Source organism: Phyllobates terribilis, unplaced genomic scaffold, assembly GCF_046119375.1.
Source record: "Phyllobates terribilis strain yellow unplaced genomic scaffold, ASM4611937v1 Scaffold_1__5_contigs__length_1240528914, whole genome shotgun sequence".
In the NCBI taxonomy this organism is placed as follows: Eukaryota; Metazoa; Chordata; class Amphibia; order Anura; family Dendrobatidae; genus Phyllobates; species Phyllobates terribilis.
In genome coordinates, this window is record NW_027362761.1 from 320,675,116 (window position 1) to 320,693,333 (window position 18,218).

General features: G+C 40.8%; 2 protein-coding genes across 2 annotated transcripts in view; one reads left to right on the forward strand and one right to left on the reverse strand.

Annotated features, from left to right (window-relative positions):
• DGCR8 (DGCR8 microprocessor complex subunit) overlaps positions 1–4,742 on the forward strand; it is a 64,241-nt gene extending 59,499 nt beyond the window's left edge. The window contains exon 14 of the mRNA XM_073675769.1: positions 998–4,742. Coding sequence (XP_073531870.1) covers positions 998–1,081 — 84 coding nt within the window. The 3' untranslated portion in view covers positions 1,082–4,742. The remainder of the gene's footprint in view (positions 1–997) is intronic.
• A 6,482-nt stretch (positions 4,743–11,224) lies between these two features.
• TRMT2A (tRNA methyltransferase 2 homolog A) overlaps positions 11,225–18,218 on the reverse strand; it is a 61,076-nt gene continuing 54,082 nt past the window's right edge. Inside the window, exon 12 of the mRNA XM_073675784.1 lies at positions 11,225–11,717. Coding sequence (XP_073531885.1) covers positions 11,474–11,717 — 244 coding nt within the window. The 3' untranslated portion in view covers positions 11,225–11,473. The remainder of the gene's footprint in view (positions 11,718–18,218) is intronic.

Here is an 18,218-nt window from a genome sequence, read left to right on the forward strand (position 1 = left end):
GGTAAGTATAGATTCATTTTTTTACCATTCTTTCGGTCACAGTATATAAATCCATGCCATTTGCATGGATTTATATAGTGTGACCAAGTTGTCAAGCACTTTCCAAGTGATGCTAAAATCGCTTGGAAAGCGCTTGTCAATCTGCATGCGGAAATGCATGTGAAGAACGCTTCACATCCGCTTGTCCCTGGCAGGAAAAACGCATGTACAATCCGCATGTACAATCCGCATGCGTTTTTCCTGCCAGGGAGATGCAGAAACGCTCAGGAAAAAATCCTGAGCATTTCTGCATCGTGGGCACATAGCCTAAACGTCAGAATTACGTTTTTTGGTCTCAGCAACATTGCAATAAAATGCAATAATGGGCGATCAAAACATCGGATCTACCCCAAAATGGCATCAATAAAAACGTGAGCTCAGCATGTAAAAAAAAAAAGCCCTCACCTGGCCCCAGATCCCGAAGAAACGAGACACTGCGGGTCTTGGAAAATGGTGCCTTTTTTTTTTTTTTTTTAGCAAACTTTTTGGAATTTTTTTCACCACTTACATATAAAAGAACCTAAACATGTTTGGTGTCTACGAACTCATAATGACCTGGAGAATAAGAATGGCAGGTCAGTTTTAGCATTCAGTGAACGTGGTAAAAAAAACTTCTGTAGTGTTGCACTTTTTTTGCAATTTCACCGCACTTGGAATTTTTTTCCCGTACACGATATGGTAAAACCAGTAATGTCGTTCAAAAGTACAACTCGTCCCGCAAAAAATAAGCCCTCACATGGCCATATTGACCAAAAAATAAAAACGCTATGGCTCTGGGAACAAGGGGAGCAAAAATGGAAAATCCCAGGGTTGTGAAATCAGTAAACCATTGAAGTCACACTTGATTGACAACTACATTCCTTGCAGTCAGATAAAATTCCTCTTTTTTTCTTTTGTGGCAAAATCGGCTTGTAATATGTTCTAATTATAATGTCTGTTTTGTTTTTTCCTCCATTAGGAGGAGACACGGAAAAAGCCTAAAATGACGATTGTTGAATCTGCACAGCCCGGCAATGAACCCCTATGTACAGTGGATGTTTGATCTGAGCACTAAAGTGAGCAATAAGAAACTAAGAGCGCTTACTATGACAAACTTTTCATCTGATATAGAAGGTGATTCATAAATAGGGCTGCTTACTTATGCATTGTCCTTTTTTTTCTTTTTTTTTTTTTCTCTGAACTGGACAAAAAAAGACATATTACCTCCTTTATGAAGCACTCTGGTTTTAATTTTCTTCTTAGCTTCTGTCAAAAAGATTTGGCTGAGGTGTGTAAATCTAAAAAGCAAAGAAAGTGATACACTTAGGACATCGAGCACTTTTGCTACTAGGGTCATGCCCATCTGTGTATGTAGAAAAGACAACTAAATCTAGTTCCTAGGTCCAAAATGCTAAGCTAAAATATTCAGTTGACTGAATGCACTGAATAGCTGATTGATAAGACGCTTACAGAACTTGGTATACCTAATATATGCCGTGATGTTTTGCCTACTGATCGCTGTCTAGTTCGCCATATTTATTTATGACCTAGGTCCTGTAATATAAGGTCTGACCATTTCAAATGAAGATGTGTGGGAAAGCTTTACACTGTGGTAGCCACTGCAATATGATCCATTGTGGTTACTGGCCAATAGGCACAGACCATGCAAAAATAATAATCCGGACACTAGCTTTTAGGCATTTACGGAGATATGAAGGACCCACAGCACAATATCCAGCACATGTATCCCATTATTATTTTGCACACATCTCCGCTTCTTCTGCTGTAGACAAAGTCTCAGTCTCATCAGTCGGCCTCTATAACCTGAATTGACTGCGTGTTGCAGCCATATAATTTCCTGGCAAGTTCGGAGCAATCAACTGCTGTAATTCATCTCTTGTATAATAGATGTTTACTGAAAAGATGTCGTGTAAGCACAGCCTGTATGCAAACGGAATGAATGTTGTTGTCCTATGCCCTTTAATAGCTGCATCAGTCTGCAATGCAAATACTACTTTGAAGTAAGTGTGGTCCACATTGTATGCAGTGTACCGAGCCTGGGTGGTCACACTTGCCTTGTATCCTAGAGGTCACATTAGCAGGAAGTTACAGTGGGTGCTCACGCTACTTAATAGAATGAATATTTAAGCACACAAAGGGTGGCTTTAAAGGCTTACGGAGCTTTTTAAGAATGTCTTCAGGACATCAGTCAATAGGTTACCAGGAGAAGTGTAGAATTTAGGAAGGGTTGGAGGATTAATTGTAATACAAAGCTTCTTGCTTTCGATGAATTTTGTACTTTTTAGTTAACTGTATTCCTGGTGAATTGGTGCAGACTGCCTATTATGTTACTAACTAGAACATTGGTCAATAATTATGTAGGATCCTACCAGTGATACAAATATGAATGTTGGTAAGCTTTCTGTATGTAGATGCTATTCATCAATATTGCCTGTCTTGTAAAGCCTTATATGTACCAAAGGCAATGATGTTCTGTCTGCTACCACCATGTGGGCTGCTTCATACATATATCTTCTTGCTGTTTGACTAAGAAATCTAGCTATTTTATCTAAACTTCATTAAAAGCCAAACGAGCGTGGCCAAAATGTGTGGGGTTTTTTTGTATTCGTCATCCATCCCTTCTTTAGCGCTCCTTCCTTTCTAGCACAGTTATTTTATTTTTTTCCATTCTCATCCTGTGCAGCTTGTCCAACACTTTACTTCTGTAGTGAAACTTATTTAGTTAGGCAATAAAAAAAAAAAAAACACAACTGTATATGCAATATAGTGATAAAACCCATCCGGGCGCTTACTTTTATATAATATAACATAGGGTCTAACTTCTTCCACATTGACACCAGTCTGTTGTCAAGGGGTCTGGTAAGAACCATACTGTTATAAGTACCATGAGGAGCATCGTATAAAGGTATGCTAGTTCAGAATTGTATCTTTTATATCCTTGATTGTATATTCTTAGAGCTTGTCTTTGGTTTCATCATTCAGTAATATTACAGCATATATAAAGTTTAACGCAAAACAAAATCATCATGTGTATGTTATAGCCAACTCCGTAACACTGCAGTTGAACATGCATATAGGTGATCCCATGCTTATCCCATGTCCGTAATTACATCTGAATTTGATCGGTATATGTCAGAATGGAAACCACAGATCACTAGCTGATGAAACAGATCTTTTAGTTTCGCAAATAATGGTTGACGCAAGTGGTTTCCTGCAATCTACTTTTTTTTAATTAAAATATGAAATCTGAAAAAGTCAGATTTCTTTCTTTTCATTTAAAGGTTTGTCTCATGTTGTCTGTTCAGGAGCAAGCCGCTCCCCAGGCAACAGACTACCTGATTGCTGACAGTTCAGGCCAGCATCTTCATTGCACTCTGACTCCTTTGTATCAGGCCTCTGCAGCATCAGAAGCACAGGGACTAAAGGTGGCCAAAATCAGGAGCTAGCAATCACAGCAAGTCCTCTAGTGTGTGCTGACAAGTTCAGCACCAAAGAGCTTGTAAGCACTGCACGTCTTCCCTGTTTTCACGGGTCCCCATTCTAATGAGCTGCAAATAGAAAAAGAGTGATGTCTGGAGAATTTTAGTAAGTAAATTGTAAAGTTTCTTGATTTGCAATTTCATCCATCTAATAAGATGGGTTTAACCATTTTTTTTTGTTAATGGATAATGTTTTGCGATCTTATTTTGCTGCTATAGAGTCTTCAGTGATAAAACTTATGGCCTTAAGAGTCTAGGGACTATGGGCAGAAGTCCCCCAAAAAGCAGATATATAATATGGCAGAGCTGTAGCATGTTTCTAATCGCCAAATGTACACTCCATAATTTCAGAATGAGTTTTCCATTTTTAATGGCTTGTATAATATATACAAACCAAAGTGTGAGCTCTAGTTTAGGATAAGATTGAGCTATTATAGACAATGCAATAACTTTACTTTTAATATGGGGCATGTGTATAACGTTAAGCAGTTCACAAATCTCCAACTGCAAAATAGTTATTTTTAATTAATTAAAAACAAAAACTGTCTTACGATTGTAAGACATACAGCATATATGAAAAACACAAGGAGACAGTAAAACAAACTTATAAAAACACTCTGTTGTAAAAAAGTAACAGTAAACAGCAAGTGCTAGTAAAAAGGTGATAAAAAACAGGGTATTTAGTTGACACGTTTTTGCAAAAAATGTATACTAAGCCGCTCTACCAACGTCAAGGTAACCCACATCAGAGCAGTCCCTAACTGATGTATTTAAAAACTGATCATGTGTATAGCACCTATATGAGCTGATCTGAAGGTAATGTCCATGTGGACACGCTGCAGAGGACAGCATTTATGTGCCATTTATGAAGCAATATTTTTTTTTTAATGGTCATTGTCATTTATTTTACCCTGGTGACATGATAGGAAAGGTAAATCAGCCCAACATTTTACTGACCTGTTTCAATTATGCTTTTAGTTATCCTTTTTGTGACTGTAAGCCCTTGTTGAGACAAGTGTATTATCAGGCTGTGTATATCCTTGACCACACACACACCCTTTATAGTCAGTGCACTTGGCTGTTTTTTGTTTTTTCCCAGCCATGCTTTTTTACTTACATTTTTAAATCCTAAAGTGAAACTATGGGAAAATAGCTAGAAAAATACACACACCACACTTAGAGATTTTGCAGTTTTCTTTGAAAAAAGCAGCAGATAAGAAGAAAAAGCCCAAAAAATAACTTTTAGTGCATTTAATAACTCCCAATTGATCCACAGCCAACATCTGGCGACCATCATTCTTATGCAGCAGGTTTCCTAAAATCATTTTGGCATGAAACCATCCTATGTTCCCACAATGAGTATTTGGTGTGTACTTTCGCTGCACATATAAAAGGCGCAGCGTATTACAGTACCAGCTTAGTGAAAGGGATTTTTATTATTAGTCTTGTGTTGCCCACTGCACTTGCCTTTCTTTTTTTTTGTTTACACAGCATAAAGTGACTTGTGGTGCGTTTTTTTTTTTTTTTCTTGTTTAGGTAAATGTTTGGTTTGCAGTTTTTTGCCCATAGACTTGAATGAGATGGAGAGAAGCCAATGGTAAAAAAAACTCATGTGCTTTCAGTGCGTTTCTGCTTTGTAACTGCAAAATGTGTGTAATCCACACATGACTTTATCAATAAAGTTTTATCAAAGTTAAGTAACAGAGAATTTACAAAACAAATCCATTTTATTTAAAACATGACATACAAAAAGAAAACAAAAACCATAGCGGGAGAAAAAAATGCACTCAAAAACGCAAGTAACCTAATTCATCTAATGGAGACATAATGTAACATAAAAAAAAACACCAAATCATTGTGGGAATTTAGCCTTTGGGCTTATTCATTTGTACTTTTTCTTTTGAGCATGAAAAACAGGTTTTCTTGGATGAGAAAAAAAAGGTTCTCTACCTTCTAACTAGCAGGCTAGGATAGAACTTGTATGTGAAAATGGACATCTGAATGGGCCCTAAGACTTACATTTGCAGCTTTTAGTTTTCACCTATCTTTTCAGTGTTTCAGTATTGACTGTAAATATTTACTTCAAACCTACATGATAGAAAAACTCACATTCAATGAAATAAGCTCTTGCCTTGCCCATTCTTTCCAGTATGTAAAGTCACCCATTGTGCATTTATTGCTTTATTAGAACAATTTATAGGCTTAAAAAATGCTTACAATCCTAAAAGCAAAAATGCCAGATTGACTAAAAAAAAAAAACCTTGGGCTGCCGGCTGTAGCACTGATTTTAAAGATAATTTCTCCTCCCATTTGAGGGTAGAGACCTTTTAACATGCTGGTATAAATTGTTTACAAATCATATGCATCATCACTACTAGACTTGCCTTGTAAGCAACTTTTTACTCCTCTTACTCGTCGATTACATGTTAAGTGCTCATTGCTTGCTACATTCTACTGGAATTTTGATGCATGACTTTCTGATATATTTATATATCAGAGTTGAGTAATTTTACATTTCTTTACCAGACATTGAGAGTAAACCTGGACTATGTAAGATCTTTTTCCATTATAATATGTTGAACTCTTAGGTACATAATATATACACCTAAAATGGTACTAGAGCAGAAAAGCTAGCCTTATTTGGTACTTGGTCTATGTAGAAAGTTATTCAACTGCTTGCAATCTTATGTAAGAAGCTAGTGGCTTCTCAAGATTTAACTATGAGTCACTTATACATATACTCTTCATTTATGTACATTTTTTTTCAATGTTGCTGTATGTGTGTGTGTATATATATATATATATATATATATATATATATATATATATATATATATATATATATATATATATTATTACACACACACAAACAAATCCGGGCTAAGCTATAAAAATGTACTATAGACATGATTGTCCTTTATGTTCCATGACATTGTGAGGCCAATGGCAAATTAAAAGCTTTGTTTTGCTCCAGCCGGCTATATTAACCAGTGTAAGTATTGTCCGCGCAGTGATAACTTGTAATCTGAATATACTTAATGGTTGCTGTATGAATTATATGGAGTGACTGTCAAATAAGTGATTTGTCAAACTTGTCATATGTTTGAAATGGGGTTATGCTTTTAATACTGATGTAAATCTTGTGCACTTGTTCTTCGATATTGTGTTTTTAAAGCCTTTTGTTTATTAGTTTTAAGCAATAAAGTTTGATATTACAATAAACCATTGCATTTTTTTCTTTTTTCAAAGGTGTTAAAAAAATGATTACTATTATCATAGCCTTCATTTCTTTTATACTACTTTGATTCAATCCAAGGGAGCTTTGTGTTTTGAGAAGCCAATTATAGGTTTCCATACATACATTTGCAAATCAAATTCAATCCCCATTCTAAATTAGGTTTTAGCAAAAATTACAAACTTGCTGCTGATTGCAATAAACCAGTAAATGAATAGCGAATAGCTCAACGCAACTAACATAAGTTGTTTCTCTGAATCAGAGCCTTTGTGATGTATTCGTTCAAAGTGTTTACACCAGAATTATAGCGTAAAACAGTTTGAAAAGTCACAATCTCTGTGCAATGCGAAGTTGCACAAAAGAACCAGTTTTGGCTTGCTTCGCCAAAGAGGGTAGAGCTGAGGAAGGGATGGAGGGCATGGTAACACCCACCTGACAAATTCATCAAATCTGGTATTCCTTATGCCAGAAATGTTACTCCAGTCTTTGACTGGAGTAACATTTATTGCAAGGCGCACGCCACTAAAAAGATGTGCTGAATTCATTAAGGGACATGTGCTTCTTAATGAATTTAGTGCATCTTATTAGTTCATGCCCCTTAAGATTGACGTTAATGAACTGTGGCCAGAATGTCAATTTAATGACTACTACAGGCTCAGAATTATTAAATAATTTCATGACAAGCATCTTTCATACTTAGTATAGCCCTTTTGGCTGATGCACAGCCAGACATCAGTTTTGGCAGTATTTCTAAGGAATCTTAGCAAATGTTTCATGAGCAATTGGCTCTACTTTATTCTTTAGTTTCCTTGCTGCAACCACCTTCTTCAAATCACACCAAAGATTTTCTATAAGGTTTCAAGTCAGGAGCCAGTAATGGCCACTCCCCAATCTTCAAGGACTACTTGTCAAACCAAGTCTTGGTGGATTTTGAAGTATGCTTGGGATCATTGTGGCGTTTGAATGTCCAATCACAACCAAGCCTGAGCCTACCAACCTAAGGAATATAGTTTTTCTCCTAGGATTCTCTGATGTTTGATTAAATTCATCTTGCTCTCCACATTGGCACTGGAAAGCTGCAACGAGGAAGCAAAGAAGCCCCAGATAATCACCGTTCCACTGATATGCTGCAGTGCGGCATGTTCTTTTCAACATGTACATCATTCCTCCTCCAGACATAAGGCTGATCTCCATGGGCAGTAAAAATTCAAGCTATGTTGCATTGCTTCCTAAAAAGTCAGTGGCTTATTTATATGGTTTGAGTATATTGTAGCTGACTTTACTGACCCAAAAAGAGGCATAGGTCTTTGAGTTCAGGCATGGAGACCTTCAGCATTTTAGTACACATTTTACTGTGGAAACTGAAACCTCATTGCCAACGTAAATCAAATCTCGCTGCAGGTCATCTGACCACTTACCTTCTCAGGAATCTGGTGGCAGCTTGGTGATGACTTCTGCTGTTTACAGTGCTCAGGTACTATAGTTGGTGCATGGGATAACACCTTTTAAAGAAACACTAAAGTACATTTTAATTAATCGAAAGAATTAGAAATTATCAGGAAACAAGTAAACCCCTTGTTCGTTGGTTGAAACAAACACTTGTGTTGTACAAAAGATCAATATCAGCAGCACACCATCTTGTACAACAGGTCTCACACTGCCGCAAATAATGACAGCCTATATGCACTGAATGATCTAGACTAGTCACTGAACACTACCCCTGAAGAAGCCACCTTCTGTGGTGATACATGTGGGGCCCCCATTCCGATGTTACTATTTCCTTTTAACTTCTTCAATTCTTATTAGACCGGGAAAATATGCTATCTCCTCAACTGCTGCTTGCATGGCAAGCCCTGCCATTTTAGTGTGAGGCTTCGGGAAGGGCAAATGTTCCAAAGTAGGGTTCTAAACAAAAAAATAATAATTTCTAGGTCTATTGTGCTATAATGCCAGGTTCATATAACCCTAGTTCACTTCATAGGTCAGCATTTAAGGTTGAATGTAGTCATTGTATTGTGACCTAATTATTGCTAACTTTACGGGTTGGCAATGAGCTATTTTTATGACGACCTACCAAAGATTTTGCATGGAGATTTGCCCATCTCTTCTTCCTTAAAATATCTGACAGTTTATTCCATTACAGTAGATGTCACAGATCTGAAATGATTTCAGATATACAGTACAGACCAAAAGTTTGGACACACCTTCTCATTTAAAGATTTTTCTGTATTTTCATGACTATGAAAATTGTACATTCACACTGAAGGCATTAAAACTATGAATTCACACATGTGGAATTATATACTTAACAAAAAAGTGTGAAATATGTCTTATATTCTAGGTTCTTCAAAGTAGCCACCTTATGCTTTGATGACTGCTTTGCACACTCTTGGCATTCTCTTGATGAGCTTTGAGAGGTAGTCACCGGAAATGGTTTTCACTTCACAGGTGTGCCCTGTCAGGTTTAATAAGTGGGATTTCTTGCCTTATAAATGGGGTTGGAACCATCAGTTCTGTTGTGCAGAAGTCTGGTGGCTACACAGCTGATAGTCCTACTGAATAGACTGTTAGCTGCTTTTTTCTTGCCATAATACAAATTCTAAGTAAAGAAAAATGAGTGGCCATCATTACTTTAAGAAATGAAGGTCAGTCATTCCAAAAAATTGGGAAAACTTTCAAAGTGTCCCTAAGTGCAGTTGCAAAAACCATCAAGCACTACAAAGAAACTGGCTCACATGAGGACCGCCCCAGGAAAGGAAGACCAAGAGTCACCTCTGCTTCTGAGGCTAAGTTTATCCGAGTCACCAGCCTCAGAAATCGCAGGTTAACAGCAGCTCAGATTAGAGACCAGGTCAATGCTACACAGAGTTCTAGCAGCAGACACATCTCAACAACAACTGTTAAGAGGAGACTTTGTGCAGCAGGCCTTCATGGTAAAATAGCTGCTAGGAAACCACTGCTAAGGACAGGCAACAAGCAGAAGAGACTTGTTTGGGCTAAAGAACACAAGGAATGGACATTAGACCAGTGGAAATCTGTGCTTTGGTCTGATGAGTCCAAATTTAAGATCTTTGGTTCCAACCACCGTGTCTTTGTGCGACGCAGAAAAGGTGAACGGATAGACTCTACATGCCTGGTTCCCACCGTGAAGCATGGAGAAGGAGGTGTGATGGTGTGGGGGTGCTTTGCTGGTGACACTGTTGGGCATTTATTCAAAACTGAAGGCCTACTGAATCAGCATGGCTACCACAGCATCTTGCAGCGGCATGCTATTCCATCCGGTTTGCATTTAGTTGGACCATCATTTATTTTTCAACAGGACAATGACCCCAAACACACCTCCAGGCTGTGTAAGGGCTATTTGACCAAGAAGGAGAGTGATGGGGTGTTACGCCAGATGACCTGGCCTCCACAGTCACCAGACCTGAACCCAATCGAGATGGTTTGGGGTGAGCTGGACTGCAGAGTGAAGGCAAAAGAGCCAACAAGTGCTAAGCATCTCTGGGAACTCCTTCAAGATTGTTGGAAGACCATTTCCGGTGACTACCTCTTGAAGCTCATCAAGAGAATGCCAAGAGTGTGCAAAGCAGTCATCAAAGCAAAAGGTGGCTACTTTGAAGAACCTAGAATATAAGACATATTTTCAGTTGTTTCACACTTTTTTGTTAAGTATATAATTCCACATGTGTTAATTCATAGTTTTGATGCCTTCAGTGTGAAGTTACAATTTTCATAGTCATGAAAATACAGAAAAATCTTTAAATGAGGCGTGTCCAAACTTTTGGTCTGTACGGTATATGTTCTGTGGATTTTACTGACAAGATAAAAGACAAATGTTGTATGTTACACGGGTATTACCTATCGCCAACTGATGACTTGAAAGTTTTGAAAATAGGCAAAAGCAGGAGATAATTCATATTGGTTAGCTGTAAACCCATTTGTACCAAGTTTAAATGCAAACAGAAAGCTGTTTATTTTTAGAAAAGAACAATAGATATATGGTTAAAGGGAACCTATCAGTAGATTTATGCTGCCTGAACCACAGGCCACAGGAAATGCACGATTGCAGCCATGTTTGTTTTATTCTGCAATGCTGCGTAATTTCAGAGAAACATAGTTTGTAAATCCTTTTGTGGACTATAAGGACAGAACCGATAAATCCAAAGATATCCTCAGTCGACATTGCCCTGCCCCTGCTCCACTTGATTGACAGGAAGAGACCTGTCAATCAACTGGCGCTTGCGTGGGGAGAAGGCAGCTGGGGCCTACATCAGACTAGTCAGGTCTCTCTCTCTCTATGGTTCCCGGACAGCTATTCAAAATTCAATTTCTTTAAAAAGCAGTGGAGGTTCAGGCAGCATAAATCTTTTGACAGGTTCCCTTTAAGCACCAAAACATGTTAGGAGACTTCCTACAATACACTTACAAATTTAGATACTTTTCTATACATTATAAAACAATAGACAAGTAATCACTTATGCTGAACTTTTATTAACACAGGTCTAGATTTATTCTGCAATCATAATACTTCATAGTGTAAGTATTGTGCTGTCCACAATACATAAAGTATGAAAAAACCCTAAGCAATATTTACTTAAGAAGTTATTAAAAATACATTTTTGTGGTAGTGAGTGGAGTAGAGAAGTCTGATACGGATCCTAAACTCATGATATCACCTGAATATTAGTGGTTAAAATGTGGCTCCATAGTATGAGAAGAGCTAGGCATTTATTGCTTCAGGGTCAGCACAGAACTCTCTTCCTCCATTGCCATCTTGCTGAACATCCGCTGTATGTTCACGATTGCTTTCTGGGATGATAGTACTGGCACTCTCTGTATACTCTACTCTCTCAAAAAGAATAAGCAGTTCACAATGTGGGGTTTGAGGAAAGAGGTCCACAGCCACGGCTCTGATGGGTCTGAATGGACGACCTTTTACACGATTTGAAGGCGCTCGACAGAGACTAAAAAGTAAAAACACAGTAGAGAAGATTATTATGTATGATATTCACATAAGCTAATTGCTGCAGGCCAGTCTGGGCAACTCACATGCAATTGTTATTAACTCCCGTTAATTATTTTTATTTGCTAAATAGGTGTGCTGTGCACTGTATGTGTGCAATCAAATACTTACCGATCACCGTCTTCCCAGGTTTCCAGCGCTGCTCTGGTCCTCTTCTCACTCACATGACTGCAATTCTGACTTGCCAGATTACACTGAGGTTTATGTGTAAGGCAGAGGTAGTCACTGATGCTCCATAGATTTCCATTGTAAGAGATACACGGCTCCCACACAGAATTATGTATGCTCCAGCAAGTTGGAATTGCAGTCATGGGAGTGAAGAGGAACGGAGTAAAGTCTGAAACCAGGAAAGACCGCAATCAGTAAGTATTTGATTGCACTTACAGTACACATATCTACACAAGTTTAGCAAATAAAGAAACACTAACGTTAATCTTTAACAGGTAAATATGCTGGTGAGCTCAAGCTTCTTGTATTACATGAAGCCCTTTCAAATAAATATTCAACAAACCATACATATGATACTAAACACGCTTATTTGAAGTGGTGAAAACTGGGCCATCACATAGATGATTAAAAAAACAGAAAGCACCAGAGAAAACATTACTTTAGGAGTGGTGGTGTTATCCAGTTTTCAGAAATGTTAGTTTCACAGAATGGCATATACAGTACTGTATTTAGTAGCGGCTTGTGTATTTTTACATCCACTTTTTATTGTCTTGTCAAATCAATCTGGAATGAAGCCCATCCAAGTACACTAAGGTTATGGTGTGATTTTCCTTGTTACCTTAATACCAGTACAAAATGTGCTCTGGTTATCTACCTTTTGAAAAGAGTCATCTTTACATTAATAGCTAATAATGGGGGAAAATACACCTCTTCTACTGCATTACAAAAGCTCAGCTACTTTGTAACCCCTTAAGGATGGAGCCAATTATGTCTTTAATGACCAGGCCAAATTTTACAATCCTGACCAGCAGGGCTGTGGAGTCGGAGCCCATTTTGGTGGAGTCGGAGTCCGTATCAAATGGACCGACTCCTAAAATTTATAATAAATTGGGTACAGTAGTTCAATGCCGTTTATGGGCAATATTTTTTCATAAGATTTTGGGAAAGTTATGAAATGTCCTATAAATGTCTGTCCTATTCCTGATCTAAGGGTCTAGACTTTTAGCTGAGATGAATCTGTGCTACAGTAAATTTATCACTTAAACATGAGCCATGTATGAGGGAGTCGGAGTCATGGAAATTGAGGAGTCGGAGTTGGAGGTTTGGCTTACCAACTCCACAGCACTGCTGACCACTGTCACTTTATGAGGTAATTACTCTGAAACGCTTCAACGGATCCCCCTAATTCTGAGATCGTTTTTTCGTGACATATTGTACTTCATAATAGTGGTAAAATTTATTCGATATAACTTGCGTTTATTTGTGGAAAAAAGGAAATTTGGCGAAAATTTAAATTTTTTTACAATTTTCAAACTTTGAATTCTTATGCTCTTAAATCAGAGAGATATGTCAGACAAAATAGTTAATAAATAACATTTCCCACATGTATACTTTACATCAGCACAATTTTTTAAACAAATTTTTTTTTTGTTAGGAAGTTAAAAGTTGACCAGCGATTTCTCATTTTTCAAACAAGATGTAAAAATTATTATTTTTTTTTTAGGGACCACATCACATTTGAAGTGACTTTGAGGGGTCTACATGACAGAAAATACCCAAAAGTGTTACCATTCTAAAAACTGCACCCCTCAAAATGCTCAAAACCACATTCAAGAAGTTTATTAACCCTTCAGGTGCTTCACAGGAACTGAAGCAACGTAACACTTAACTAACTTTTTTTCATAAAATGTTTAATTCAGACCCAATTGTTTTATTTTCACAAGGGTAACAAGAGAAAATGGACCACAAAATGTGTTGTGCAATTTCTCCTGAGCACGCCAATACCCCATGTGTGGGGGAAAACCACTGTGTGGGCACACGGCAGGGCTCAGAAGGAAAGGAGCTCCATTTGACTTTTTGAATAAAAATTTGCTTGAATAATTAGCAGACGCCATGTCGCGTTTGGGGAGCCCCTGATTTGCCTAAACAGTGGAAACCCCCCACAAGTGACACCATTTTGGAAACTAGACCCCTCAGGGAACTTATCTAGATGTGTGGTGAGCACCTGGAACCGCCGGGTACTTCACAGAAGTTTATAACATAGAGCTGTGAAATTAAGAAATCAAATTTTTTTCCACAAAAATGTACTTTTAGCCCCAATTTTTTTTATTTTCACAAGGGTAACAGGAGAAAAATGGACCGCAAAATTTGTTGTGCAATTGCTCCTGAGTAAGGACATAGCCCATATGTAGGGGAAAACTATTGTTTGGGTGCACGGCAGGGCTTGGAAAGGAAGGAGGGACGTTTGGAACGCAGACTTTGATGGAATGGTCTGTGGGTGTCCCTGATGTGCCTAAACAGTGGAAAACCTTACCCCATTTTGGAAACTACACCCTTCAAGGATTTTATCCAGGGGTATAGTGAGCATTTTGAACCCACAGACACTACACAGAATTTGATAACATTAGGTTGACATATTGAAAATTTTCACTTTTTTCACAAAAATTTAGTTTTAGCCCCAAATTATGGACAACAATGGATAATAGAAGAAAACAGACCTCAATTTGCTATGCTATTTCTCCCGAACGTGATGATGCCCAATAGGTCATCAGAAATTACTGTTAGGCCACACGTCAGTGCTGAAAATGAAGGAGCACTATTTGGCTTTTGGTAGAATAGTTTGTGGGCGACATTTGCGGAGCCCCTAAGGTGCCAGAACAGCAGGAAAAACCCCAAAAGTGACCCATTGTATAAATTACACAACTCAATTCATCTACTGCTGCAGTGACACGCCAGGCTTTATTCTGGAGAATTCCAAATATCTCAGTTTAGTGCCCGTACATTGTGCCCCCATACATTTCTCCTGATGACACACACCCCGTAAATTTTCAAGTGCTCTCCCTGCTACAATAATGCAAAAAACATGTGGCAGCTTACTGCGGTTTAGACACAGTGAGCATTTGGATTTGAGAGCATAGAATTCACTGGATTTTATTTGAGGGGGCGGGAGCCATGTCACTTTTCCAGACTGTTTCTTCTACCAGTAACGTGGGACCCCCTATAGTTCAAGTGACAGATGACGGACCTGAGAGGCAGCTGGTTTTGTGTGGGATAAATTAGGGGTGTTATTGGTAACATTTGGGAGTACATCATTTTCGACTGCTTCCAGAATAAGACTGGATCGCCAAAAATGCTATTCAGACGAAACCCCCAACGGAACCACCCACCACAAAGAGACATATGGAGACACTTTGGAGTCCCTTTGACGTCTTCTCTGGTGGTCTCCATCTTTTAGGCGCACACAGATCAGGTCGTCCACAATTGTGCGCAAAAAAAAAAAAGCCTAAAATTATGGTACGCCGCTGGAACAGAGACCAGTCCAAAGGGACTCCTTTGGTCTCATAAGTGAGTGGCTCCATCTGGGATTTTTGTCCGAATTGCGGTTTTGGTGAATTTACACGGAAAACCTTCTAAGCGCTCAGCGGAGAGAGCAGGATAAACGTGAGCCAAGCCTTATTCCGCTTTTATTGGAGACGGAAAGAAGAAATAGACAGCAGTACAAGAATAGTCCTTATTTTTATTTTTGCGTCGTTCACCGTGCGGTATAAGTGATCAGGCGGATTTATTCTTGGGGTCGGTGCAATTACAGAGATACCAGATTTATATGGATTTTTTTTTTAAGTTTTGCTGCCATCACAGTAAAAATGTTTATATAAAAAGTAGTTATTTTCGTCGCCATATTCTGAGAGCTTTAACTTTTTTACTTTTTGGTGAACAGAGCAGTATGATGGCTTATTTTCTCTATCGCTTCATTGGGGGACACAGGACCATGGGTGTATGCTGCTGTCGCTAGGAGGTTGACACGATGCAAAAAAAGGAAAATAGCTCCTCCTCCGCAGTATGCACCCGCCTACAGGCATTAAGCTCACCAGTTTAAGCTTAGTGTCTGTAGGAGGTAGACCTGGATCTTCACAGATCCAACCTTGTTGTGTTTATTAATCCTTGTTTTTTCTCTTTCAGATACAGCTCTTCAGGCTAACAGGGCACACTGCGTCCCCTGTTAACCCACTAGAGACCGAGAGAGCAATGTGGCTACCCCCACATCGCCCACTCTCGGACCCGCTGGGCAGGACTTATCCCCTGTCACCTTAGGGTGTCTCAGGGTGATTTCGGTGGCCAGTCCTAGCCTGTTCCCCACCCCAGCCCCCTCCTCTGAGCAGCCTGGGAGGGAGACTGTGGTCCCTGCGGGTGACCTTCCTTCAGTTTTCTGGGGTTGACACAGTCTCCTGCACTGTCCAGGACCGGACAGTGATGGAAGGAGGAAAAGCCAGGATCTCCCCCTATCCAGGAAGGCATCCTGAGACCATCCTCAGAAGGCGAAAGGAAGGGACGATTCCCGGACCCGCTAAGACAGGTACTTCCCTGCCTTTCAGCTGTAGGTCCCAGTCCCCCGGCGCTACCTGCCTTCCTCCCCCCTCCCCCTCTCACCAAACATGGCGCTGAACAGCGCTTCCCTGGGCCACTTCCTCCTCCTTCATAATACGCGGCAAATCTGCCGCGATTTTCTCCGTCGGGGGGGGCGTGTATGGGGGGCGGTCCCGCTCCGACGGCTATACGCCCCCTCCTATTTGACCAACCAGGGCCGAGGAGCATAGTGACGCTTCCGTCACGCCCTCGTGCCTTCCGCTGACCTTTCATCGGAGGGCCTCTCAAGCCCGCCCCCCTTCCCATCTGCCTATCGGAGCCTCGACGCGCTCCGTCATCAACGCTGCGTCCTCTGCACCGACGCCATCACTCTGCCGCACGCAGCTCCTTGCTCCGTCGGCACCCATTGCGACCCGCTCCAGCCTCACCTTCGGAGCGACACGGGACCGCTTCTCCCTCTGCAGTATCCCTGGTCAGGCACATATGCCAAAACCCAGGGAGCCCTCAGTCCGTCCCTCTCACATTGTCACATACTACACCTGTGCTCTTTGCGGTACTAAGTGGCCCGCGGGTCTCACTACGGCCTTCTGCTCGACCGGCAAACCTCCCGCCATGCTGGCACCCCAAGATCCCCCTGCCGCTCAGGACGTGGTAACCCCCTCCCCTCCGGAGTGGGCTGTTGCTATGTCATAGTCTGTCTCTGACCTCACCAAGGTTTCTCAATCTCTGGTGCAGGTCTTAGAACGCTTGCCAGAACGTTTGCCATGGCCACCAGCGCTCCGAACGTCCCCACAGACGATTCGCAGGCACCCCTGCCCCCTCCTCACAGGGGCAGACTGACGGCATGTTCTCAGAAACGGACTCACGCAAGCTCATCCTCCAGCTCTCCAGACTCCAAAATGCTCCCTGCGTCTCACACCTCTTCCCTGGAGGTCGCCCCGGGATCTAACTCTGCTTCAGATTCAGACTCTGGTTCTGACACAGACCAGTATTCCAAGGTCCAGGACATGATAGACAGCCTTATAACGGCTGTCAATCAGACTCTGCATGTTACAGAAGACGAGAGCCCTTCCCGGGACTACTCAGTTTCCTTCAAAAAAATCAAGCGTCCTGTACGCACTTTTTCTAACCATGCAGAATTTGACAGCGTTTTTCAAAAGCAGTGGGAGCATCCAGAAAAGCACTTTACAGGGAAGAAACAGTTAAACGTCCTATACCCCTTTAACCATGACCTCGCCAGCAAATGGACGGAGTCCCCATCTGTGGATCCTCCCGTCTCTCGCCTTTCCACCAAGACGGTACTGTCTCTTCCGGATGGTTCCTCCCTTAAGGATACCACGGATAGACAGGTCGAGGCCCTCTCTAAGTCAGCCTTTGAGACTGGGGGCACCTCCCTTCGCCTCAACTTGGGTATCAAAAGCGGTGTCCGCATGGGCCAAACTGCTCAGACAGGGCATCCTAGCAGGGGCCTCCCCGGACAATCTGGCCGACTTAGCTGATCAAATCGGCCATGCCGGAAAATATCTACTTACGGCGTCCCTCGACTCAGCTGCATGCTCAGCCCGGGTTTCCAGTAATCTCGTTGCCTTACGTAGAATTCTTTGGCTTAAAGCCTGGAACGCCGACCCGGCTTCCAAAAGATCTCTTACTGATCTTCCTTTTCAAGGTTCCAGGCTGTTTGGATCCAAGCTAGATCAGATCATCTCTGATGCTACTGGGGGTAAGAGCACCTCTCTCCCCCAGCCCAGACCCAAACGCCCCTTTCCTAGGAGACGCCCCCTTCAGTTCCAGTCCTTTCGTCAGTTCGCTCAACCGAACCCCTCCTCTCAACAGGACCGTACTCCAGCACAGCGGGACAGTCGTAAACCCTCCTTTAGGCCCATGCTTAACTGGCGCCCAAAGAGTCGCT